Source organism: Hydractinia symbiolongicarpus, chromosome 6 (genome assembly GCF_029227915.1).
Source record: "Hydractinia symbiolongicarpus strain clone_291-10 chromosome 6, HSymV2.1, whole genome shotgun sequence".
Taxonomy (NCBI): Eukaryota; Metazoa; Cnidaria; class Hydrozoa; order Anthoathecata; family Hydractiniidae; genus Hydractinia; species Hydractinia symbiolongicarpus.
This window is the reverse complement of record NC_079880.1, coordinates 25,378,035-25,405,303: the sequence shown is the minus strand read 5'-3', so window position 1 is coordinate 25,405,303 and position 27,269 is coordinate 25,378,035. Positions and strand designations below refer to the sequence as shown.

The 27,269-nt window shown below is 33.1% G+C and overlaps 2 protein-coding genes across 4 annotated transcripts; one reads left to right on the top strand and one right to left on the bottom strand.

Moving 5' to 3' along the window:
* The first annotated feature begins 309 nt into the window (after positions 1-309).
* Positions 310-8,522, top strand: LOC130647820 (protein FAM8A1-like). Of its 2 annotated transcripts, XR_008982885.1 has the most exons (6): positions 310-693; positions 1,038-1,131; positions 1,790-1,916; positions 2,464-2,618; positions 4,081-5,413; positions 8,030-8,522. XR_008982885.1 is itself a non-coding variant. In XM_057453807.1 (5 exons), the coding sequence occupies exons 1-5, from the start codon at positions 399-401 to the stop codon at positions 4,250-4,252; spliced, it is 843 nt and encodes a 280-aa protein (XP_057309790.1). In that variant the 5' UTR covers positions 310-398; the 3' UTR covers positions 4,253-5,414. The 2 variants fall into 2 exon arrangements, 1 of the variants encoding a protein (XP_057309790.1); XM_057453807.1 differs by lacking the exon at positions 8,030-8,522 and having other exon boundaries at positions 4,081-5,414.
* Positions 8,523-10,301: 1,779 nt separating this feature from the next.
* LOC130647811 (MFS-type transporter SLC18B1-like) lies at positions 10,302-27,049 on the bottom strand. Of its 2 annotated transcripts, XM_057453794.1 has the most exons (17): positions 26,997-27,049; positions 18,487-18,864; positions 17,705-17,800; positions 17,530-17,603; positions 16,683-16,830; positions 15,516-15,584; positions 15,183-15,273; positions 14,975-15,058; positions 14,593-14,672; positions 14,374-14,472; positions 13,712-13,809; positions 13,298-13,393; positions 13,041-13,115; positions 12,428-12,494; positions 12,315-12,341; positions 12,183-12,229; positions 10,302-11,197 (listed from the first exon to the last, which is right to left on the bottom strand). In XM_057453794.1, the coding sequence occupies exons 2-17, from the start codon at positions 18,844-18,846 to the stop codon at positions 11,164-11,166; spliced, it is 1,545 nt and encodes a 514-aa protein (XP_057309777.1). In that variant the 5' UTR covers positions 18,847-18,864; positions 26,997-27,049; the 3' UTR covers positions 10,302-11,163. The 2 variants fall into 2 exon arrangements, 1 of the variants encoding a protein (XP_057309777.1); XR_008982884.1 differs by lacking the exons at positions 10,302-11,197; positions 12,183-12,229 and having other exon boundaries at positions 13,031-13,115.
* Positions 27,050-27,269: the final 220 nt, after the last annotated feature.

The following is a 27,269-nucleotide window of genomic DNA, read 5'->3' as shown; positions in this document are numbered from 1 at the left end:
CGCCACCCCTACCTTTAAATGACTCCTATAATGTTTTGTCTAAAATATTAAATGCATGTCAATAAATCCTGTAATAATGCGTTTAAAGTTACATATTTTCATGTAGTGATGTGCCACGATTTACTTATAAAGGCGTATACGTGATACTATTGTCTGTACAACATCCAAAGTGATTCTCATCAGTTATCCATTCGCGAATCGAAATTCACTTGTGTAATTTACAATGCAATTTTGATCCGAGCTAAATTGAGTACTAAAATTTTGTAATTAATTACAAGTTTTTATAGTTGTTCTAAACTCGGTTGCATAGCCATTTCTGTGAAGAAGGTCACTTCCTAATTTACGACAAATATGTAATGTTTTTAGAAAAGTAAACAAAGCAAGTCTTTCTGTTAACAATGGCAGAGGGAACACAGAAAAAATCAGAAATTAACCAATGTAATGATGCACCATTGAATTTTAAATACAAAGACGATATCTCAATGTTTATGGCATGGCAGAATTATTGTTGGATGTCCTACTCATATGCACTCTACCAGGAATCTATGAATTCTTATATGCGGGAATTCATCATGCAACAAAATAATAATATTATGTTATCAAGACTAAGCAATCCATCAGTTCCACCAGAACAAGCTCAACAACAAAATAGCCAACAACAAGAAGTTGTGAATCAAGAAAGTCCGAGAATCAGTAAGTCGTATATTAAGCAGGATTTTGTTATTCTGGTGTCGAGGGTGGAGGGAGTTAATGGTGATGTTGGGGTTCAGAGGTAAGGTGATTATTGTGAGAAGTGAATCGCCTTGTGCAAATTAAAAGTCTCGAAGTTAGTTGAATATTATCAAAGACTGCTATATGAATTACTAAAGAGCAACCATTTTTTTTGTTACTATATAAGTAAAAGCCATGTTCCCCAATCCTGCGTAAAACTGCTGGTACATAACATTGCACAATTTTTTTCAGAGCAAAAAACTGTCCACATGTTGTAGCTACAATCTCAAAGAACGTGTAAATAATGTATGTTAATTTATTTCTAGGAGTAAAACTGGCGTCATTACCAAATAGAGTTGCAGCTGAATTGATCGACTTTCTATTGCTAGCATTTATCAAAGTACTTGTCATATTCATATGGTTGGTAACGTTTCAATTTAAGTTATTTTCAAACTATACAAGCTCTAAATACAAAAAAACATGAATTTTTGGTCGTATATACTGTATTTCCTCGAATGAGTTTCCTGAGAAATGTTTCTATGGACAGTTCGATTATCAGAAAGGGAGCTCGTTAGAGCAAGTAAAAAACAGTATGGACGGGTTGTCGAAATGTGAGTTCAGTTTTCTTAGTTGAAACAAAACAATTACATGTTTTTTTATAAGCAATTAAAATTCCAAAATGAGGCTTAACGAGGCTTATGTAAAAGTATTTTTTTCAGGCTCAATATGTGTTTATAGGTTATGCTTTTAATGACAAAAAAGATTTACTGAAATATGCTTATAAAAATCAGGCTCAAACTGCTTACTTAAAAAAAATATATTGCATTTGAATTTTATATATCGGTAATTACAACTTAAATCTCACTACATACTGGTTAAATCAGACATAAAGAATAAAAAGAAACACTGCTTACAAAACGAACCACATAAAAACTTAACAACATTTTTTTAGGCTTTACATAATGCTCAGCATATGTTTAAAAAATGATTAAATTTAAGCCTATGGATGCTCATAAATGTCATGCTTATGAAAAAAAACAATTCAATCAGTATATGATAACAAAGTCCTTGTGTTTAGCTATGGTGATGAGTATTTGGAGCATTTTAATTTTGTTTTGGTTATCGACGACACAACATCATTCGACGACATCCAGTGGATGCTATTGCAAGCATTGCTTTTTCGTGCAATCGTAGTTGGATATGAGGTAAGAATCAATGTTTTTTTTTGTTCGGTGAACACAACATTCCTGCGGGGTGTTGTCGATAACGAAAAGCCCTAAATTGTTTACCAAATATTAACAATTGAATCCGAAGATGAAAACAATATTTTTTTTGTTTTAAAAACTTAAAAATTTTTTTCAAATGTTGATAACATAGAAAAAATTAATATTGCATAAAATTTGGCTATTGGAGATCATTTGCGTTAAATTTTTTTCTTCACATAAACAATAAAATCATAAAGACAAAGTCTTATCCCTGCCACGCAAAGCTTTTGTATTGGATTAATCATCAGTATTGACGGAATCCAAAATTAAAAGTTCTTATTTTTATTTTTTTATAAATATTTAGTGTTTTATCTATAATGAAGACGTAAACTAATAATCTTTTAAATTTAAAAACTCTTAGCATTGGACTAAAAGTTGAGCCCTAAAATTTAAGTCATCAGCTTGTTTGAAATTTATGGAGATTTCCAAACTTAACAGGGATGGGATGGGATAAGATCGGCAAGTATTTAATTTTCCTTTTGTTTAGGGCTACATGTTGAGTGGTACATTACCATTTTCGCATGGACATACCCTTGGTAAAAGTGTAATGGGGATAACTGTTCTGCATTGTGTCAATTTTGAAGAAAGAAACGAGGCTGAACAGACAGTACAAGTCACGCCACAACCACTAGGTGTTGGGAGGTATGCGTTTTTTTATTTTCTCGTGTTTAATTTCTTCTTATCTGATTTGTTGGGATTTAGTCTGTCAATTGATTGCTTGCTTTGGTGAGGTGATTAAATTTCGTATTTCTGATTATTGTGGGATGAATCTTGCTTGATTAATTTTTGTGAAATTTAATTTTGCGAATTTAGGCAATATTTGCCAACCCAATTCGCGCAAGATAACAAAAAATTCATGTCGTTTTTTATGGCGAGAGTTTTTTTTATTGAAAGTCGGTTATTCGTAAAAACTTACGATTAAAAAGTCTTTGTTTGTTACCGGATTCGAGAAAATAAAATCGCAAAATATATATCTGGGTACGCTAAATGAGTCAGATTATGAAGAATGGATAACTCTGCGGATTGTTATTGATAAAACATTTATTTGTAAAAAGACGAAAAATGGCAAAGGTTTCTACGGATAGAGTGCATGAATCATTAAAAGTAAAACTTCACAAACTGAAAATCCACTTTTGTCTGAAACTCATTTCAACGCGTGCTGTATCATGTTGACCGCATGTTTTAAGGTTAATTGCGCCGGATGTTAAACGTCGTCATGGCAGCATACGCTGGTCGCATTACAGTTGTTAAAAATGAAGATACATTCATGTACCGTGCTCCGTCCTCTGTCCTCTGTAACTCGTTCTTTCCTTACTAGTAATGTTCTATAAATATTTTTTTTGAATTTTTTTTTTTGTTTTTTTTTGTTTTGCAGGACAAATTCTTTGCGAATCAGGTGTTTAACAAAACGATTCAGGTTACACGAAGAGAGCCATCTTAAAATTTGCGGGTTTCTTGTGATCCTTTTTAATCTCCATCATATCTCTCTTTGGAAAATTTTACTTAGCTGTTCCCATGAAATAAATTAACATTTTGGTTTTTTCTAATTTTTTGAATAATTCTAAAGTTAAGTGGTTTTGTGAACTGATTTCTTATAAGGAAAGAACTGTTCCTTATTGGCGAAGAAAGTGGGCTAAAAAAGCCATTTCCAGCCGGCAAAAACATAAGTCGCTTACACAAAATTTACTCGCTTTCTACCCACTTAATTTAGCCAACTTATTTTCGAAAGAATTCAAAGCATGTACAACTTTAAGGAAAAATTAGAAATTAAATTTAAAAATTTTCGCTTTTATCAAACTATTTCGAGTCAAAACATTTTAAACTAAAAGTATTCAAGTTGGTGGTGGTTGTGGGTAAATATTTTGTTGGGTAAGTATTGATGGGTGGACAGGTGGGTGGGTGGAAACACGGTTTAGTGAAAATGTTGATCGGTTAAAAAAGAAGTGGGTAAAACATGCGCCTAAATATAGTCACTTTTTATCGGTTTTTTTACCTATAAGATTTCGCACTTGCTTGAATGTACATTGCGTACTGTTGTTTGCTGTACTATATCCACATGACTTTGTACTGTCCAACTAAATACGTAATTAATTTTTTATTTTAGATCGTTTCTCCGATCTTTACTGAAAAACATGTCTATCTCAATTCTCTTCCCAATGTTGCTACCTATACTAATGTTCAGTCATAATCGCTTAGTATATGATATGGCAGTTGGTTCCGTTGTAGTTGACCGACCAGATTTACAGCAACGAAGACCAATATTTGACTTCAGATGAAAGAAAGTGCACTGTGAAGAAGAGCCTTATCTGGTTTTAAATTATAAACTTTTACTTCGTTTTTAAACAGCGAATTGAAATGGTAATGAATGAATAAAATATAAAAATATTTATTGTAAATAAAAAGTAGAGTAGATCATTACACCGGCCTTTGTAATACCAGCTGTGTGATGTGAGGATCGCTGGTGCGTTTTCACTACTTCAAAAAAAATCTTCGCTAGATTAAAAATTTTTACAAACACAAATCATAATGACATCCTATTATGACTTCTTTTCTTGCCAACCCTTTGATTTACTCCTTGAACGAAAAAAAATAATCTACCCACTCTAAGGAAACAGATTTGGCCCCAAGGTCATAGTACCATCTCCAAGATGGAGGCGAAAAATATTCTTTATTTATATCTGAAGAAAGTTCTTTTTACAGTAAGAACTCGTCGTCAAAATGTTATCCGGACTTTGCGTAGACTTGTCCATATTCAAAAAAGCCCTGCGAAGTTTGAGATTTAATGTTGGAAGAAAATATACGCACCAAAAAATAAATCTTGATTGAAACGAACAATCCTATTTGGGTTCCCATTGCCCTTATTTATAAATACCGTCTTGATAAAACCCAAAAATAAGAGCCTTGGAAACGAGATTGATTAAAGACGTATTTTTGATCGCATAAAACGTCATGTAATTAGCCTTGAACTTTGTGTCCCATGTCACTTCTTTTAACTGTATCAAATTAAAAGTTTCGGAAATATATTTTCTCGGAAAACATAATTATGACGTCACAAATAAATCACAAATAAACTAAGCGAAACACGATACAAAAAATGAGGGAAATATGTCAATGAAAAAAATACGTTTAAAATATGTAATGAAAATATATAAAATTGAAGAACTTGTAAAACGTAACCTGCGGGGTAAATGCGTGGTAAATATAATCACTGTAATTACTTCATTACGTAGCCACAAAAGTAATATTTCCCTTATGAGAAAAATCGTTAAATAATATGACGGATTGTTTCTTTTTCTTAATTACATCAACTGTTTGTTTTCTTGTTAACGTCATCTGTCAAAGAAGCAAAACTATTTTAGGTGAGATAAGAAGTTGTAGAATTTCTATTTAAAAAGAAACGCACATTCAAACCTTTTTAAGGAATCGTTGCTTTGTAGGTATGTATGTTTTGATGTATGTGTTTGTGTATATATTTCCATCTTTAGTTATTTAAGTAAGGGTGGTTTTAGTTTACACTTTCTTTATAAAATGGCATAATTTCTTACTCAATGAGCTTTGTAAAACCTTTTCATAAGAAGCATCGTCAATGATTATTTTTGTTTAAATGTCACTGTTTCAAATGATTATCGCTCGTCATTGTTTTAAAAGAACGCCCTTCGGCGTTAGAGGTTTTTACCCAAAATGATATATTTTAACGCATAATAAACCACAGAAAAATAGATTATTCTTAAAAAAAACCTTTTTACGAAACAGAAAATTTGACTTTAGACTGAGGTTTTATTATTAATTTTTTTCTGTTCATTCTGTTTCTGTTCATACAAATTTTTGCGACTGAAATCTAATAAAGAAGTTTCGCAAAATCACAAGAATCGATTCTGTAAAGAATTCTGCTTTAAAAAAAACTTCTCCGTATTTGTTGTTTCTTTACAAGAAAACAGTAAAATATTAGCCATAGGGCCTAGAATAAACTCGCTTGTTCATCACATGATAATATCTATATTATTCAATGCCAATGACTGAACAGATAAGTGGTAATATTTTTAAAGTAGATTTTTAGCCTTAAATTGTTCTTATTCTAAAGTAGAGTTACTTTGTACATTGCTAACACGTTGTCTGCCAGCGAGTCTCGAAATAGTATATTATATATAGTAAGTATATATTACTATTCTTTACTAAGTTTTAGTGTTTTTGTTAGAAGGATGTTATTGAAGGTTAAGGAATCTCTTAAAATATTTTCGGATTTTTGAGGAAATGTTTATGCTTTTTCGAATTGGCACAAAAATTAATTTAGTGTTGGTAATTATTTTTTCTGTTGTTGTTCCCGCTGTTCCTATCCAACATCGTTCCCAGGACTTGCTAAATTTTTAAACATCTGCTAAACGTTTCGACGAACCTAAAGACAAGGTTGGCACCTATCTTGATAATTGACTAAATTCTCAGACAATTTTGCAATGTTTACCGCTCTCCTTCACTGTTGTTATAGGGATTATAAAACGACAATCTATGTTAGTGAAGCTTAGGTGTATTTACACACAACCTCGAACAAAGGGACTGAGCGTTTTTTTGTATAAGAATGAGATGCGTATACAAGTCGAGCTCGTCTTTGGGAGTTCTTGCCTTTTGACATCGTGGTCGGGCAACAAATCCTGGGGACGAGAATAGCATACGAGTACCAGGTTAGACAACACATATACTATGAAAAGAGCTCAATGTAAGAGAACCTATGGACAAACAGGAGTTAATCTGCCTTAAGAAATTTCGCGAAGAATTATTTTGCGAATTATGGATAATAAAAACAATGTTCAGGAAGATGGTTGTTTACTTCTTTTGTATTTTTTTCACAGAGATTTATTTTCGAAAAATGTTGTTTATTGTTATATCAGTTTTGCAGATCGTAATGATGGCCATGTATCGGTGCTTTCTGTAACCGGTAAAAATGTTTACCGGATTGAAGGCTTTGTCTGCCTATGTTTCGCGTCTAGTGTGCATGCGCTTATGCGTCAGAAATTTAATATGAGGACCTGGAGGTTAGTTATGAATTGTTTCGTTTTTCTTTGCTTCAATGTCGCCATGTTACAGAAATAACTTTCATTTTGTTTTCTCATCAAAATTATTTTGCCACATTTCTCTAAATATGGAGAAAAAAATGTCAAAAGACTCTGCGATGAAGAACAACTACATAATTTCCCGCCATGTAAATGATTTATCCGTACAGATGCTTTTCTAATTCCAATACAAACTAAGGATGTTGAAAAAAGCAAAATGTCAAAAAATTGATTTAAATGATCTTGTTAGAAATATAAACGGAAAAATTTAATATTCTCGGAGAAGAAACTCAATAATTATGTGTATAGTACACGTTATTTTTGTGAGAATTCATAAGAACGCCTGAGGCTGGATGTACCTTTTACACATCGTAACATCCAATGTTCTTATTTGTGTTGTGCCAAAAATATGTAATATATGGTCAGATTTACGGATGGCAATGAAGATTTTATTAGTTCGAAAGAAACGAATGGTGTTAAAGTTAACTGAGATAGTATAAATATCAATTAAAGAAAAAAATTGTTTTTTGTCGTTCTAGATTTATTCTCTAGGTACCTAGTGACGTAAAACTCTAACTCTAAATATGTCCAGATAATTTTAAGTTCTTTATAAACGTGTATATACAGTTTCTCTATATCGTGACCATTAGCAGGTTTTTCTTTCACTATCGTTCTTCTTAAATGATCAGTTGAGTGTACACTTTACGCTGTAGTGTAGAGACTGAGACTGGCTGTTTTTATTTTTCCGCCTTTTCAGCCTGAGTTATTCTTATTTTCTTGATAATAATGAAACTCTATAACTGTGTTCATGTAGAATCGAGCTAGAGAAAGGAAACGATCAGAAGAAATCGTTAGCTTGAGGGAGTGTTGAAAGAGAATTTGAGAGTTCTAAAAACGATGTCTTTTGTATTCGATCAAATAAAAATACATTTTGCAGGATTAGACAAAGTGATATAAATATGTCACCTATTTTTCTGTTATGTAAGTTTATATTTTTTTATTTTTCAGGAAAAAAAATAATTAGTAAGTTCGTCTGTTTCTATAACAGCAGCATGGCATCCGCAGTTTCAAATGCACCGGTTGAAGTCAATTCTCCGGACGAACATAAGAGGCAATTTATATCAAGCAATCGATCCGGTCGAAGAAATGCAGCACCGGCTAATTTATTTGTAGAGGAAGAAGCACTGAAAATACTAGCCAATCAGATTGCAAAAAGCGCGGAGCAAATGGAGGGTAATGATGATACAAAAGCAAATGAAAGTTAATAGACTGAGTATGTAGAACTGAATATGAAGACAATAATAGCCGGTCGTAAACAAGAGCGTCGTTTAAGATATTGACTGTGTTAATCAAGGCAAAAAATGTCAGACAAATCAAGGACATACAGAAAGATAAGAAAACTGATTCGATGATAAATTAATTTGTATTGTATATAACAGCTCTTTTTACATACATTTTTTTGTATTTATCTATATCTTTAATATAATTCTATTTAATTTTATTTCTTATATTTATTTGATACTATGATTTTATAAAGCAACCTCGGCCCAGGGCAGCTTGTAACTTTCACGGGCTTCAGGACCGTGATACTACGGGAACGAGGTTAGAGATTGTACCAACAATCCACATCTTTAACAGGTCAGCTATTACATCTGAAATTATATTATTGTGTGTCAAAATTTCGTCCCCAGGTCTTTTTATTTTGGCCTATTATAGCCCTAGGTATGAGGTTGAGTAGTTATTGTGAGTAGTAGTAGTAGTGGTAGTGGTAGTACTTGCGGTACCATTTTGCGTGACAGACAGACGTACGGGTATTATGATATAGACTAGTCGTTGCCCGTGGAAAAATCCACGGAATCGCCCGTCCTTTATATTAACCCGGCGCAACAAAGTGGATAAAATATATCGCATTTGATATTCGTGTTTCCGTAGCATCATTTTCTAACTCAGCGGGGGGTTCGCGCAGAGACAGACAGACGGAATACGGCTATTATAATAGAGATTTTATTCTGATTTTAACTTGTTTTTTTTGACATTATCTTTGTTTACAAGTACTTATTATCCTCGGCCACCATACATGTACGTAAACGACTTTTAAAATTAGCTTATTAGAAAACTGCGAATCGTTTTGTTTGCTCTTCTTACACCATTCTCTTACACCGAGTGCAACGCTCCATCTGACAAATTTGTTCGATAAGGTAAATTATAATTGCTTTTCTGTACGCCACCGAAATAAAAACTAGCAGGTTATTTCGTAACCTCTTCACAAAGAGTTTAAAAGTAATACTTTTTTTTACTTTCATTTCGTTCTTTCTTTTCGTCTTCGACTCTTTTGTTTGTTCCCCTCAAAAACGTCTCTCAACGTGTGACCTTCTAAGTTTCACTTTATTCAGCGTAACTCATTTTTCTTTACTACATATCTTATTTATTTCGACACAAAGGATATCTTTCCACCGCGGAGCAGTCTTTCATTCGAATGTTTTATCAAACACGCGAATCATCTTCTAAACTACAGTTATAAACGATAGATTAATTTGTAGATAACTTATTTTTACATGCATTTTCTTGATTTTTTTACATGTAGTTATAAAGAACGGATGTAATTGTAACTTTTTGGATAGTGGACTGTTTTTGATGTCCCGATTGTATCAACTTTAGAGGTTTTACTTTACTCAGCCATAGATATTATCTCTATGATTCAGCGGATTTCTTACTAAATATGCTTTTTCTCAGGGTGACCACTAATAAAATGAGAAGACAAATTGACAATTTTTAAGTTTTTTTTGCTGCGAACGAGAATAAAAAAAATATAAAAAAATAAGGATAATTAAGGAGAAAACCAATTTAAGTTCTCTTCCTTTAATGTTACATAGTACGTTCTATGATAAGAAAATTATACATATTATTCAAATATACATATAAATTATGCCCTGAAAGATAGAAAATATAGGATTTCAGGTAACAGAGAAACATGTCTTATTTCACTGGTGATGAACAATCCATGAACACAAAGTTACGATCAGAAAAATTAAGAAATGAGGAGAAATTAAGGAGAATAGCTAAAATTTTATATTCAAGTACTTTTAAGAAGATTTTCTCTTTGTAAGGTTATTTAAGGAATTTAAGGAGGAGTGGTCACTCTGTTTATTTTCGACACAAAGGATATGTGCACACCGCGGATCAGTCAATTTTTGGATTTTTGATTACATCACATTCGCCGCTTACGTCAGAACGTCACGTACGGCACACAATTAACATCACCAAAAGTTAAAAAAAACACTGTCGAGATATATTGCAATGTATTATATTGTATAAGATTACAAATTTGCATATTTTGCCATAAGTAGAAAATATATCTATAAAAAATTTTACACTCTTATTAAACCAAGATAATTACAAGGTCGAATAGTTTATTCTATTTTATTTTTATATTATTATTCTAAAAATTCTCTCACAATTTTCTAATTAACTCTGAATCAAATTGATTCTACTCTCTTTTATAATAATGTGTAAAAAACTCAATGTTAGACATAGATATCTATTCTTTCGATTCAAAAATAAAAATTAATTTCACACGCGATATATAAAGATACCGCAAACCATAAATAAGATGTCTCTCAGAAAATTCAAGTAATGCCATATTAGCAACGGAAGAAAGAAAATTTTACCAACAAACACCCTTGGATAAAGTTTTCAAGGGTATTACTGCGATAAATAAGTTTCTTAAGGTGCAAATTTATTAAACAAGTTTCTCAGGGTGTTATTTCCTTAAATAGGGTGTTACTTTCCTGAATTTTTTTTTAGGGCGTTACTCCCTTGAATAAGTTTTAGGGTGTTGCTGCGATAAATAAGTTTTTTAAGCTGTGACTGCCTAAGCCAATTTTATAGGGCGTTACTCCCTTTCTCAGTTTGCAACTTTCTTCCTTGAACAAGTTTTGTTTAAGAAAGGGACTCTCTTCATAGCCCCAGAACCAAATAAAAATTCCTGTCGAGAAAATACAATACTTCCTTAAGTAAGTTTTTCAAAAACGTCACGCCCGTAACTAAGTTTTCTAGGGCGTTTTCCCATAAGTCTTAGGCCGTTACTTCCTGGAATAAGTTTTAAGAGCGTTACTTCTTTGACTTCACATCGTACGACAAATTTAACAGATTTGGTTTCTTCTATTTTCTAGATTTCTAAATAAAACAAAACAAAATGTAAAATTCTTAATTCTGTCTGGTCCTGAATTACATGTTGTCTAAACCTTGTCTAAACGTAGCACGACAGCTTAAACAATCCAACATGTGGACAAGTAGGGCTTTAATGTCGCGTGTTATTAGTAAAATCGGATAAAAGTTTATCAAAAATACACATTCACACTCGTCCCCTTTTTTTTGATTTTACAAGTCATTTTACACATTTTAACAATGCACTGCGATAAAATGAGCCTGTCACATCTAGGAAATGGGTATTATAGGACTTTTTACACCGTAAACATCCAGCGACTTAATCTCAGGGCAGAGTTTTCACTGTACCCAACACTGTAAAAAGAGATTTTTCTTTTTGCCTGCTACATAAGTATTAAAGCAAAAAGGATTCGCAGTGAAAAACAAAAATTCTAAAAGATCTAAATCTGCCATACAGGGTGTTTACGCTGTCACATGACAACCTGATATCCTTTTGAAATAGTATTGTGAAATTTTATACATTGTAAATTCGTTTTTTAAGGGAAAAAACCCTTTAACAAGGATCATCATTATCATTAAGAGTTCTTTATTTTAGTTTTGTCAAACAACGAAGATTTGGACAAAACCGCTAGTTTCCACTTCGTATCTTATGCTTTGTACGCCCTCTCTTCATCAGTAAGCTTCAGCTTAGGGTCAATGCAAAGATGGGTGATCAAGCTGTGAATGCAAAGATGGGCGCTCAAGCTGTGAATGCAAAGATGGGCGATCAAGTTGTGGATGCTAAGATGGGTGATTAAGCTGTGGATGCAAAAATGGGTGACCTAGCTGTGAATGCAAAGATGGGCGATAAAGCTGTGAATGGAGAAATGGGTGATCAAACTGTAAATGCAAAGATAGGGGAGGGGAGTTAAGCGGTGTTAATCAGATGCTTGGACTGGGAGTAACAAACAACACAAGTTGAAACAGCTTTTTTAACGTGAATCAGGATACTCACCGATGTGACTTTCTTTCCCAAATTGTGAACAAAACCAATATAACACCCTAAGAAAATGAAAAATAAGTTACATGTTGGTACGTAACATAAAGTGTGATCTAATGAACAAACACTACACAAAATATTACATACCTCTGCAAGTAGGAGTAGTGCTAGCACCTAGAATATAAGATTAAATTATTTTAGAACTCCTACAATTGCTTTTGAGTGCTCAGTATTTTCATTAACACTACAGTAGTGTTTACCGTTGACGCCCAAGCGAATGAAGTGTGTTCAGTCAGAGTGCCAGACAATGCTGGGCCAAGTACACTCCTGTAAGACAAAGTCAGACACAAGTTATTCAAAAGCGAAGATAATCATATTACACCAACAATGTATTTAGTAATTGTGGCAAGAAAACAGTATTATTTTTATTTGCTTGTTTAAGAGAAGAAAGCATCAGGCAAAAATTATACAACAAAATTATGAAAACAGTATCAACTTGTCCTATAGTCCTCTAGCAAACGCATACAACAACTGCGAAGATGACAACAACAACAACGACAACGACATTAATGAAAACGACGACATCAATGACAACGATGACAGCAATGATAACGACGACATTAATGACAACGACGACAACAATGACAACGACGACATTAATGACAACGACGGCATTAATGACAACGACGACATTAATGACAACGACGACAACAATGACAATGACGACATCAATGACAACGACCACATCAATGGTAACGATAACATTAACTACAACAACGATAACAACATCAACCACCATAAAAACAACAATCATGAAAACAACAACCACAAACCACCACAACAAAACATATAAACCACATAACCTGATGTTACCCTATACTGAAGGCACTTTCAAATAATCCTGATAGCATGCTGCTTCTACCGAGATTGTCTGCAAGACCGTGATTACTAAATAGATAAGCACGTTAAAACAGTCGATGATCCATGTACAGTTCGACTAGTAAAAATAAAAATCATACAAAAATATCTCTCTGAAGGTTGAAAATTTTAAACACGCAAAATTTTATCTACTTAAGGTTGTTCATGAAAGGTAAAGATAGTATATTGGATAGTATATTATAAGATTGTACCTTGCGGAGAGTTGCATTTCGTTCAGTGTTGGAATGGTATACAATGCGTAAGCTATTCCAGTTACAGCCAGTGATAAACAGACCACCCAAAGTTGTCTAAATTATTTTTTACATGCCTTTAAAAACACGACTGCTACTTTGGAGAGAACATCAATTAGTCTGAAAAATAAGGCAAAAACAAAAAAGAAATTGTTACTTTCGAAGGACTCAAAACTGATTAAACGCCCACTTTTGAACAATAGCCCCTGTTCGAATAAACGCTAAGACAACACCTTAACCATGTTCATGCTGAAGTACTCGCCCTTTTCGTAAAAACGCCTAGTGTAAAATTCATTTTTTCAGTAAAAGCGAAAGGCGCTCAACCGGTCACTTACAGTATATCAAAATAAAATAACGTGTATGACTTTAACTTACGGGTTAACAAAAGATCTTAATAAAGGCGATGGTCCTAGAAACATAAAACAGGCTGCACCTATAAAATGACCAACGATAATTGCAATTCTTCCATTTATCTAAATGCAAAAAAATCGAAATGGTTACAATTCTGTAGTGACAACTCTCTGTTTGTGCGCAAGATAAAAATCGTGATACGAGAACACGAAATGTGTGACATAAAAGACAAGACACCCTAGGGATTTATCCAAGGGCTAACGACTAGTCTATAATAATAATAATACCCGCATCCTGTCTGTTTGTGCGCGAGAAAAACATTGTGCTACAGAAACATGGAATGTAGTTTCATGGATATATGAAGGGCTACCGACTAGTCTATAATACCCGAATTATGTGTGAGAAAAAGTCGTGCTGCCTAAACATGAAATAGCAAATACGATATATTTTTATCATCTTTGATGCGTTCTTCAAATCTTGTGGAACTTTAGGCACAGGTAAACCCGTGGAAAAACGACTAGCATTTTATACAACTGCACAAAATGGTAAACAAAAATAAGTGACATCACTTAAAACAAGTTGTCTATCTACTTGATACAGTCTGGTCTAAACAAAGAGAACTCCTACAATGCGAACTTTGATGGATGTTTTTAGAATAAGACAAACCGTATTGATAGATTTTATACCTTTTTTCCAATTAAAGCTCCCACTACAGGTGCTGCAAGGGTGTACATACCAGACGACAGTAAAAAAATCAACCCCACATGTACTATTGATAAACCATTCTTAAATAAAAAATACAAAAATATACTACATTTATTTGTTATGTAGAAAACGTGTAGACAGGGTAAAAACAGAGTAAAGAAAAAAATTTAAAATACCAATAAAAACGAAAAATATCATACATGAGTTATATCTTGGACATGGTTTGTCAACACAGGTTCAATGAAAGATATGGAAATGCCACCGGTTGCGGTAACAATGGCTAAAAAAGTGTTATTTGTTTTTTTTAGAACAATACGTCATAGATAGCCCAACACGAAAAATGTTTTATGCGTTATAACTGATAAAAAGTCGCCTCTCAAGTCTTGAAAATTGTTAAAAAAAATTTTTTAGTTCGCACGTGAGCCTGAGACAATATCTTCTCTTCAGCCTAGCATCCTCACCCGACTCCGCCAAATTATCCTCAGTTTATTTTTACAAAATTGAAAAAATTTTCTACTCCAAGTTTGTGTTTTTATTGGGAACTACAGCAATTAACTACCTGCAAAAGTATCGAAGCCTCACCTAACATAAGTACACCTGGAATAGATAGTACTGAAAATATGGAAAGTGTGCCATCTTCATTTTCCTCTTCACTATTGTTATTTGCTGAAAACACAAAAGGAATAATAATTAATTTTTATTTGATATTTTTTATGATTTTAAGGAGTTCTAAAAGCAAGAACAATTTAAAAAAACTAAACACTGGAGCAGTCAGAAACAGTAGACTTACTTCGGGACGTAGGAAGTAGCCAGTATATAATGAAGATGACAATAAAATTTATTCCACCAGATATCAAGAACGGCAGTCGAAATCCACCCGCCTAGTGCAAAATTATGAAATTATGAAAATTAAGCATTCCTTTCCGTTAAATTGTAAAAAATGTAAAAGTCATGTGATGTAAACCTGATATGTGTATATATGTTTTTGTCAGATTTTTTGATGCATGATTATTTACATACATTGCAATGCTTAAAAATATCTTCAAGAAATCGTACTTTTTTTATCTCTGCTCTTAAACATAAAAGGAAAAGTCATTGAGTTAATAATATCAAGTTGCGATACCTTGTATATCAAACTACCAAGAGCCGGACCCGACATTAAACCTAATCCAGTGAACAACTCCAGCAATCCCTACAAAAGATGGAAAACAAATACATTTTTTTTACGGAAAGCAAAAACTAGCCCATTGATAAAGGTTCTGTTTATGTTGCAAAAAGTCAATATGGTATCCATTTATTATCGATAGTTAAACTAGAAGATCAACACTTAATCTAGAGTCACAAGGATATCTAATCAAAAAAACCGTAGGATCAAAAATATCTATATATCATCTATTACGAATTAGTTTTTTGTAAAAATGACTTCATAATGATCTTATTTTGCCGACATGTCGTCACATATATTTAATTGAAGACATTGTGGATGTTTTCTCTCGCTAATTATACGTACACACCAATACCTACAAGATTTAGTTAAATTTAATGTAGGGTTGTTACAAGATGTACAACAAATCAATATGGGGTCCTCTTTCTTCATAAGCATGGTGTACTTCTTTTTCACCCTCGGTTATGAAAACTCTTATTTCAGTCTTAAAAAAATGTCTGTACGTTCTACACAGGATAGTTCTGGCAACAGTCAAATTTTGGAACGCTAAGCAGTTCAATGTTGATCATTATTGTTTCTATGCAAGTAGCAGCAACAAATTGATGTTTTTTATTTTCCACACACTATGCATTTCACACACTATGCATTTCAATGTTGATCATTAATGTTTCTATGCAATTAGCATTTTGATGCTTCTATGCTAAATAACCTCTTATAGTTTAGGCTGGAGTTAATCTTTAATTATGTCTTCCCAGACTTTGGCTAGCTTATGTTTTTAAAAAAATAGTGTAGAGAATGAACATGTCACAAGTTATAACTGTTCATAACAGCAAAAAAAAAAGAAAAAAAAAGAAAACAAATCAAGCAAGAAAATAAACAAAATTAATAGCAAATTCAGAAAAAATTGATAAGAGAATAAAAGAAACATTATGTTCCACAGAAACATCAAAACTGATATCACATTGTGTGAACTGGTTATGGTTATGTGGACTGGATCTTATATTGATTTGACTGAACAGGCCATACGTACGGTCAAAAATTAGTTGTAATGCACAGACAAAAGGCTTAACAATTAAAAGCACAAAATTAACAGAAAAACTACAGTGAGTTTAACAAAAAACTTACAAAGACAATTGTCATTCTTTTTTTAAAATGCATGCTTAGAATAGTAAGACAAGCTACTTCTGCAAAAGCTGTACCAATAGCTGTTATTGCTCGTATCAAGAAACAGAAGAGAATGAAAGTGGTTTTGGAAGGCATGTCAATCACGAATCTGAAAAGAAATAAACAAGGATGCTGAAAATAAAGTCATCAAAATTATGCACACATAAGGTGTCCTTTGAAAATGAGCCCATGGACACTAAGGTGATGGGCTCAGGGTCCAGAATACCTTAACAATGTCTTGGATCATCATGTACAACAGAACTTTTGGATATTACACAATAACCGTACAAAATTGAGCAAAACGCAGATTCTATTTTAGATATTCATCTAGTCTACTAGATCTATTAAATTTCAATAATAATAATACAGGCCAGAAATTTCCTGATCATTCCTTAAATGCGAAAGCTTTTTCGTTGATATAGACCGGATAAAGTAAATTTATATAAAAAAAAAACAATGTAAATATCGGGCAAAAATAGCCCCACAGATGCAGCGTCAAAACTCCTGAGGGTTGTTCTCATTTTTTAAAAGTGGATAAATTGGGCTAACAAATGGTACCAAACATGAACCATCTATTTGTTTTTTGGCCACTCAAATTTTAAAAAGTTAATTTTATTTTTGCTAAAAAAAATTTGTTCTTACAAAAAATGGGTGCGTACCGTAAAGGTTAATATAAGAACATACAGTGCTGATCGCGAGTAACTATACACAAGTATTAAACTACAGGTGCAAGTCATTTCTTCTGTGGGTATCCCACAAATATTGAATCTGAATCACACTAAACTTTATCCAAACAAGATCAAATTACCCAAAGAGTATAAGACTTCCTCCTTCTAGAAACGAACCTGCAAACAAACAAAACCTTGCTCCAACAACAGGAAGCTATAATGTGAAAAAGAAAACAGCGTTATTACAAAATAAATTTTATTTGCTTTTCAGTACAGACTAATATAGAAAACACAAATGAAGAATTATATACTTACCCACTTCCCTGCAATGGGAGATATCAAAAACACACACAATGGATATATCCCAAATATTAATCCAACCAGTGTTAACCCAATTCCTTTTGTTGCAGCCTGTGGAAAAGATTTAGAAGACAACGAAACTATCTATATTATAATGCTCGCTGTCTATCAGTGAGCAAAAATGATAGCTGCAAGTAGCGACAGGCGAATTCCTTTGGATCTTTTCACGATCTTGTGACTAATAAAATATAGTGCATTGTAAAACACTGTCCCACTGTATTTAAAAGGGAAATCATAAAAAAATGTTGCATATTGTTCCACGTAAAGGTTTCTTTAATCTACTGCTACCGTTTGCCAACTCAAGCTTGTATTTCAAAGCATAAACAATACTCAGACTTTAAATTAAAATACTCAAACTTTTACAATAGTTGCTATAGGTACCATACGTACACACCTCTTTAAATTATCTAAAAATTGTTGTTTTAATATTTACAGGAATTCATTTGTCAAATAACCCAAATGACATTGTTTCTCACTACTAGCAGCTAGATCATTCACTAATAGAGAGACAGGGGGCATATATCCTCTGTAACATAACACCTTTTAATTTCTTAAAAAGGTTTCTAGCACCTAGTTACAGAATATGTATTTTCATTTTTGACTAATATAATATTAAATTGAAAATAATTGAAAACATAGAATTACGACAATATTTCAATGTTAAGATAGAAACACTTGATGCAATGCTTTAAAATATCTTCTCGACTATCACACAAGTACAAACTGAACCAACTTACAACTGGTGTAAAAAATGGTGACATCATTGATATATTCATTGTGGCTGTGAAAAACAAAAAAGCCATACACACTAACATCACCAGATCTTTTGGTGTTCTGATCAACTTTTCGTCCTCATCCGTCAACTTCTCGTCATTATCAGCAACTGTGTTAATACTACCAACATCAGTTGGGTTAATAAGCAACGCTTGATCACTTGAATTAAATTCTCTACATGTTACAGAATTAATACTACCAGTGCTTATTTTTCGATAAGTTGGATAAAACAGGAGTTTGGAGTTGTTATTGCAATGAGCAACGTGTGTTTCATCTTGTATAATAACATCTGGTAATTCATTTTCTTGCTCTTGTATATGCATGGAATTTATAGCTGGCAACTAAAAAGATATTATGTAGCAATTCATGAAGAAAATCATCTTTTATATGGAAAAGATCTTTGTGTTGTCTAAAGATGGCTAATATGTTAAAATATGAAAAGTTTTTATCAATATGGTTTCCACTACTTTCATTAATATAAATTTGTCCAGCTTTTTATTCATCTCTGGTATAGGCCATTTTGCACATCATTCCTTTATTTTTGTCCAGTGCTTGATAGTTAATTTTTTTCAAGCAAGGTGAAATTTCGAGCAGTGACAGTTCACATAACGTTTCATTGAAACTGGGCTGAATTTAATTTTGGAAGTGAATCTTTTGAGTTTGTGGCTTCCTACCATGCGAGAAAAAGAAGAAGAAAAAAATAAAACACTTAAATAGACAAAGAAAGTGCCAAGTTAGCAATTTAAGAATTGAGATCAGGCTTTTTCCATTGGACATGTAAGGGATTCTTTGATTCTTAAATTACCTTTTTTTATTGTTATCTATTATTTTAAAACAATTATTTTATAAGCTGAGAAACACCACTCCTTGCAATAAAGATATTTAAAAAACGTGAATTAGTGTTCCTTTTGATGTGGTTGTCTATTCTTGTTTTCAGATGTGGATCAAATCACAATCACGACCAGCACAGTTACACTTATAAACTATAGAGCGGTCATTAAAGGGTAGTTTATAATTTGAAGTCTTTTTAAATTTTTTAAAAAGCTCTTTTCATTCTCAAGATATTTACATAAAAAAATTTTGAAATTAAATATGCTGCATAAATTATGACATCAAATTTAAGTAATAGGAAATCTTCTGTCATGAATAATTTTAAAATAATAATAATGATAATAAATATTTAAAGTTGCTAGCCCAGAAAATCACAAAAACCTATAGTATTGGTTCCACTGGGGGGCACAGAAAAAAAAAATAAAAAAAATGATAAACCTTAGACTGCCTCATATTTTATAATCTATGAAAATTAAAAAGAAAAAGAATTAAAAACAAAAATTAAAAACTGATATCCATTAGAATTTGCCAAATACATTAAAGATGGAAGTCTCAAACAAAAAACAGGCTTTCATTACAAGTCACTTGGTCTGGAAGATTATTCTATGCTTTTGCAGCTTTAAAAATGAAGGCCTGTTTGCCAAATTCCGTGTTGACCAAGGAATGTGTGAACCTGCTTTTTGAAGCTCCTCTTGTTTTGAGCACATGTAATCAGGAGCAACGTGATTCATGGCTTTAAAAACTATAATATGGCATTGGTTTTGTTGAGTAAATTATTCAGTGAATATTCCCTCTCTTTTCCAGGAAGGTACGGACACATTTTAATCGTTTTTCTAGTTTTCCCAATCTATCTGGGGTGGCACAATCCCATGGCAAGGAGCAGTAGTTAAAATATAGCATGACAAGTGCACTAATTAAAAGGTTTTTTGTGTGAGGTGTTAAACAAGATGGAATGGTTCTAATTTTAGAATATTTAATTAGTATTTCTCTATTTATGTCATTAATGTGCTCTTCCCATTGCATTTTTTGATCAAATGTTACCTCAAGATATTTAACTTTTTCACTTCACTTCTCTTATACCCATATAGTTGATAGTTTTGTTCTCAACTTTTTTTAACTGGCTGTGGTTGCGGAAAAAGATTGTTTCAGTTTTGTCCGTATTAATAGTCATTTTGTTATTATTCAGCCAAGTTTTTATGGAATGAAATAATTATTGTATCATCTGCATTAGATGGTGGTAGTTTGAACTGGTGACAGAATTTAAGTCATCCAGAAAAAGCAGAGGGGGGCAACACATATCCCTGCAGCGGCCCAAAAGCGTCTTCATAAAGCAGATCTTATCTTGTGTCGTTTACAGGAGTCAGCTGCATTCGGCCCTTTAAGTAGGACTTGAACCAGTCAAATAATTTTAGACCTGTTAAGGGAAGTGCATTTAAACTTTATCAATGCCTAAATGTTATAAAAATTTTTGCCAAAATGACACTCAGTTGCTTGTCCCTGGCCTCTTAATTTTTTGCAGCATAATTAAATTTAAAATTCTTTAAATGTGAATATCTTGAGAAAGAAAAGGGCTTTTTAAAAAAGTAAAAATGCCAGTTAATTAAATTTTCAAGCTCTATATATAATAAATCCAACATCATTTTATACCTCGAATTACCTTTAAGTTCGGACTGTTTACCAACATGTCAGTTTAAAATAATGTATGTATGAATTTCGAATAGGAAACACTTGACACTTTCTTTGAATATTTTACTATGTTGTTTTGCTTGGTTTTAACCTTATAACACTAATGTTTGTGTCTGTAACAGGTAAAGTTGATGATATTTTCTACAATTTTTTTAAAAGCGTCCCTATTTAGTTTAAAGGGCCGATTGTGGAAGTCCCATGAAATGCCACATAGTGATGGTGTCACTTTAAAAAACACCCAGTCCGGTCTGTGAACGGTTGGCGCTAGGAAGGGCATCCAGCTGTAAAACAATGCCAAAACTCTTTATTAATGGCGGTAAGAATAGTTGATCAGACAAACTGCGTAAACGGGGCTGGAACTCTAAGGAGTGATGGTGTCGCGCACGGTAGGACATATGTCAGGTGTGAGCATCGTCAGACCGTTACCCAGCTATCACACCACAAGGTAGATAACACTAGGTTGAGGATGGCTAGTGTAAATTTGGTACTCTGAGAGGTAGAGCAGGTGAAGTAGTTGAAATGTTAGAACGTAGATCTGTTGATATGTGTTGTGTTCAGGAAGTCAGGTGGAGAGGAGCTTCAGTGAGATTTGTGGAAGGCAGGAGGGCAAGGTATAAGCTTTTTTGGATTGGTAATAGTGATGGATATGGAGGAGTTGGCATATTCGTTGCAGAGAAGTGGGTAGAAAAAGTAATAGATGTTATGTGTGTTAATAGTTGTATTATAGTGATACACATGGTGATTTTGCACATTTTCTTTCTTTTGTTTTCGCTTGTCCATGATTTTTACTTGTATTCCCTTGGGTAGAACATTTTAATTAAATCAATTAATTATTTTATTGTAGATATTTTGTATAAAGGTTTTTAGCTTAGGATATTTTTATCACTTGAAAATGCAACTCAGTTACGAAAAGCTTCGTGCTACTTTATAAATTAAAAATAAAATTTTAACATGTGTTTTTAAAACTTTTCTTATTTATAGTGGTAAAGTTTTTGATAGGTAACAGGATTGTCACTTTTCTGTCAGTTTATGCTCCACAGTGTGGACTCAGTGAGGAAGATAAAGATAAGTTTTATGATGAGTTAATAGCAGTCACATCAAAGTTTGGAGGCACTGAACTTGTCATGGTGGGCGGTGACTTTAATGGTCATGTTGGGAAGTCATCTAAAGGTTATAGAGGTGTGCATGGGGGCTATGGATTTGGGAGCAGAAATAAGGAAGGGGAGAGATTGCTTGAGTTTGGAATGGCAACAGACATAGTGGTTTGCAACACATCATTCAGTAAGAGACAGAGTAGGCTGATAACATATGAGTCAGGTGGTTGTAAGACACAGATAGATTACTTCCTGGTTAGAAAGTCAGACAAGAAAGTGGTGAAGGACGTGAAAGTTATATTGGGGGAAGAATGTGTTTCCCAGCATAGGTTGCTGGTTTGTGATATTATCTTGAAGAGTGTTAAAGAAGCCAAGGGAAAGTACAGGTCCCGTCGAAAAGTCTGGAAGCTGAAGGAAAAGATTGTAGCAAGACAATTTAGTGCAAAAGTTCAGCAGTTAGCCCACAATGGTCAATGTGATAGGGACAATGTTGAAAGTACTTGGACTACTTTGAAGAATTGTCTTCTAGAAGCTTCTGATGATACCTGTGGGTGGACGAAAGGACCAGCTAGACATAGACACACCTGGTGGTGGAATAATGAGGTTGACCAGTGTATAAAGAAAAAGAGGAAACTTTGGAAAGAGTGGAAGTCAGGTGGTAGTAAAAATTTTAATTAGAAGCTAAGTGTCGTGCTCGTACAGCAGTGTATAAGGCAAAATCAGAAGCAGAGAGAAACAGATTTGCAGATGTGTTAAGAAGGGAAGACCAGCGCAATGAGGTATTCAAGATAGCAAAGCAAATGAAGAAGACTAATCAAGATGTTGTAGGTGAGAAGTGTATACGTAATGATGAAGGTGTTTTGGCTAGCACAGAGAAGGAGAAAAGGGTAGCTTGGAAGAATTATTATCAGAGGTTGCTTAACACTGAGTTTGATTGGGATGAGGGAAATTTGTCAGATGATGATGTAGAAAGGCCAGCTAGGCAGATCAAGACAGAATGGGTAGTGGAGGCTATTAGGAAATTCAAGATTGGCAAGGCTACAGGAGTATCAGGTATTGTTGCAGAGATGGTAAAAGCATCTGGATATATTGGAGTTGAGCTTATTACAAGTCTTGCTAACTTGATTATAAAGGATGGTGCTATTCCGAGTGAGTGGCAGTCGAGTGTAATAGTGAATTGTTTCAAGGGCAAGGGTGATACATTAGAAAGGGGTAACTATAGAGGTTTGAAGTTGGTTGATCAAGTAATGAAAGTTATTGAAAGAGTGATTGATAAGTTACTCAGAGAAAGGATTGATATAGATAAGATGCAATTTGGTTTGTTCCAGGGTGTGGCACTACAGATGCAATATTTTTACTCAGACAGCTTCAGGAAAAGTATTTAGGAAAGAGAAAGAATCTCTAATTTGCCTTTGTAGATTTAGAGAAAGATTTTGATAGAGTGCCACATAAAGTTATTTGGTGGGCTATGAGAAAATTATGTGTGGATGAGTGGCTAGTTACGATGGTACAGTCTATGTACAGCAATGTTAGAAGTCGTGTCAGGATTAACGATTCACTTAGTGATGAATTTAGTGTAAATGTTGGTGTACATCAGGGTTCTGTACTTAGTCCTTTGTTGTTTATTCTAGTCTTAGAAACGCTGTTGACGGAGTTCAGAACAGGTTGTCCATGGGAGTTATTGTATGCAGATGATTTGGTTCTCATAGCAGAGTCGATGGAAGAATTAGTTGAAAAGTTTCAGAAGTGGAAGAAAGGACTAGAAGAGAAAGGGCTAAAGGTAAACACAGCAAAGTCTAAAGTCATGATTAGTAGCATTGCAGCCAAGTGTGACCTTGTAGTTGGAAAGTGGCCTTGTGGAGTTTGCAGGAAAGGGGTTGGTAGTAACTCAATTTTTTGTCAGACTTGCAAGCATTGGGTACATAAGAAGTGCAGTAGTATTAGTGGAAGGTTAGGAGCTGACATACAGATTGTATGCAAGCGTTGCAAAGATGAGATTATAGAGAATGAAGTATTTCCAGCTTTAATGATGTACAACAGTGGCTCGTTAGAGATAGATAAGAACTTTTGTTACTTAGGTGATATGTTGGGCAGTGAATGGGGTGTTTGAAGAAGTGTTACTTGCAGGATAGGAACTGCTTGGAAAAAGTTCAGAGAGTTACTTCCTGTGTTGACTAGCAGAGTCTTGTCAATTGAGGTAAAAGTTAGGTTGTATAAGGCTTGTGTAAGAAGTGTTATGTTGTACAGTAGTGATACATAGGCAGTGAAACTGGAAGATTTTGACCGTTTAGAAAGGAATGATATGAGAATGGTTAGGTGGATGTGTAACGCAAGTCTGAGAGACAGAAAGAGTTCAGATGAGCTAAGAAGCAGGCTAAGTCTCCGTAGAATTAAAGATGTTATCCAGATAAGAAGATTGAATTGGTTGGGGCACTTGGAAGGAATTGAGGAGGATAATTGGGTAAGAAAGTGTAGAGACTTGATAGTTCCTGGGGCAAAGCCCAGAGGCAGACTGAAAAAGACTTGGCAGGAGGTTATAAGGACAGACTTGATACAGAGGAAGTTGAGCTTAGACCTAACACAGTCTAGATCAGATTGGAAGAGGGTCATTAATATACCCCGTCCAACCCATGCTAGCATGGAAAACGGACGTTAAGCCAAGAATGATGATGATGATGATGATTTACCCATGCAAGAGCTGACACCAGTTATTTCCTCTCATTTCCAAGTATTTTGGCCTGAAACTGATTAAGTGCATTGTAATGGCTTCATTAATTTAAATTAAGCTATTGATATTAAATTAATGTTATTGATGTTAAATTTGTCGATTAGCATTGAGACATGCATTAAAGGCAATTTCTTAGAAAAATAAACACATCCACATGTGTGTTTGATTAAATATATAGTCTAAGAGAGTGATCTTTAATTTAGGTGAAGGATACAAATAACGTTTGTATTTTAATTTAGTCAGAATTTAATAAATATTATTTTTAATAGGACTTCAATTTTTCTTCAGCATTATTAAAGTAATTATGTAAAGATGACTTTTCAAAACATAAATGCATTAAATAAGAAACTAGAAAAGAAGTTTGTATATATTATAATTATAATATATACATAGAAGTCTGTTAAATACACTATCACTTTATTACTAGAAATATATTGATAGTATATATATTTGAACATTAAAAATATTAATAACAGAATTACATCACAATGATCATACATATTTTTTTTCAAATAAATAAATGATACAAATCTCACAACAACAACAACAGCTCATATGTCTTCGCTGCACACGTACAGTGTTTATATGGCAATCAATAAAAACATTTCAAAGCTGTTATAGGTTTATTTATGTGTATTCATCTTTTACATAGGTAGTTGTTGTCATTTTGTTTGTTATGTTTTATTTGTTATTTTGGTGTCTAAGACTCATTACATCACAGGATAAGGCATCACATTTCTTTAAAAACAAACTGGCATTGTAGGTTTTTTAATTTGATTCATCCTTTAGGAACTGCTGTTATTGTTATGTGATTTTTTATTTATTGAGTTAGCATCAAAGATAACACAGTTCCTTACATGCTATCAGAACTCAACAATCATTTAGTTTAAAAACAAATCAGTATTGTAGAGTGTAGTATTATAAACATGGAAACGATCAACATGGAAAATCAGAAGTCAGTCACAATGACAACTTGAAATCACTGCCTGGTATTTAGTGCACTTATTTTTCAGACCAATAGACAGACAGAAAAGTTTTATTGTTTTGGTCATGTGACTACTAATCTGTCAACATACATTTACTGATGCGTGAAGCAATTAGACCTACTGAAATCACCAACATAAACTGATAGAGGTTCATACTGTAATATAAACACAGATTGTACATACAAAACTTTATATAATAAAATGTGTTGGGTAAAAAAATCGTCAAGAACTGTCTAAATCAGTAATTGTTTGAACTTCTCCTGACTTAGGTAATGGTGGCTAAAATTACGATATTCTAGCTTTAATGAAAATTCCCACATACTTAAAAAAAATATTGTTTGACTAAAATAACAATGTTTTAAAATGATATGCAATGCATTTTTTAACCTTCGCGGATTAATACTAATTAAGAAAAATTTTATTAACCAACAAATGTTTGTAATTAATTTGTTTCAAACCACTCTTCCTGTGGAAGTTTTAATGATCACCCACAAAAAAAATAGATAGTTGTAGTGTGAAATGTGCAGAATTACAAGTTACAGCAAATTAGTTTAGTTTAGTCCCAGTGGCCTGTAGTTACCAACCCGGGAAATAAAGTTTCAGCTGTTTCCAAGATTTTAAGATTCAAACAATGCATGCATGTCATGCTGTTACATCAAAAAAATTAACAAATAAGACATACTTTATTGGATTCCTCATAGTAAAAAAAACAACATCTCTCTAACTGATACAGACAGACACAAACATATTAACCCTATTCGGTCCGTGGTTTTTCAAACACATTATAAGCCACAAAAAACTTATAATAGACTAGTTGAGTAAAACTTGGTACACTTAACAGTACGTCATGAAAGAAACAAAATTGCAGTAATAAATTTTAGCTTATGTTGGCAAATTTTTTTTGTGATATCATCAGAAGTTTGAACTTTTTCCAAAATACCACTATCTGCTTATAATTTAACTAGCTATACTTTAGTTCTAAAGCAAATCTAAAGCAAAAAACTGTGATATCTATGAAATTCAAGAGGGTACATTTGAGCGGATCGGTAAAATTATTATATACAGCCATTAAGGCTTTATTCAACAACCATATTTTAAAGTTTCTTTTTATGCAATTAGTGGAAAAAGTAGAAAAAAACAGATTCAACCTTTCTCTGTCAGTGGTGACTGGTTAAAACTTTGCAACTGCGTGAACTACAAAATGTAAACAAACCCTGCAGTTTATATCTGCATAATGTTGCAGACCTGCAGGGTCTAATTTAAGGCTATGTTTACACGAAACGTTTTTTTTCACAGGATAAAAAGCATGTTTTGGGAAATAACAGTTTTCTTGAAATAAATTAAAAGATGAAAACTGAAATGAATAATAAAAATCGCTTTTATCCTTTTTACAATGCTTCAAAAATAATAAATGAAGAATA

Coding starts and splice junctions, on each gene's coding strand:
- LOC130647820 (XM_057453807.1), top strand. CDS start 399: ATGGCAGAGGGAACACAGAAAAAATCAGAAATTAACCAATGTAATGAT. Junction 694..1,037: donor TCAAGAAAGTCCGAGAATCA/GTAAGTCGTATA, acceptor ATTTATTTCTAG/GAGTAAAACTGGCGTCATTA. Junction 1,917..2,463: donor CAATCGTAGTTGGATATGAG/GTAAGAATCAAT, acceptor CCTTTTGTTTAG/GGCTACATGTTGAGTGGTAC.
- LOC130647811 (XM_057453794.1), bottom strand. CDS start 18,846: ATGCATATACAAGAGCAAGAAAATGAATTACCAGATGTTATTATACAA. Junction 13,810..14,373: donor GAGCTTTAATTGGAAAAAAG/GTATAAAATCTA, acceptor TTTTGCATTTAG/ATAAATGGAAGAATTGCAAT. Junction 13,394..13,711: donor TTAAGATCTTTTGTTAACCC/GTAAGTTAAAGT, acceptor AAAATAATTTAG/ACAACTTTGGGTGGTCTGTT.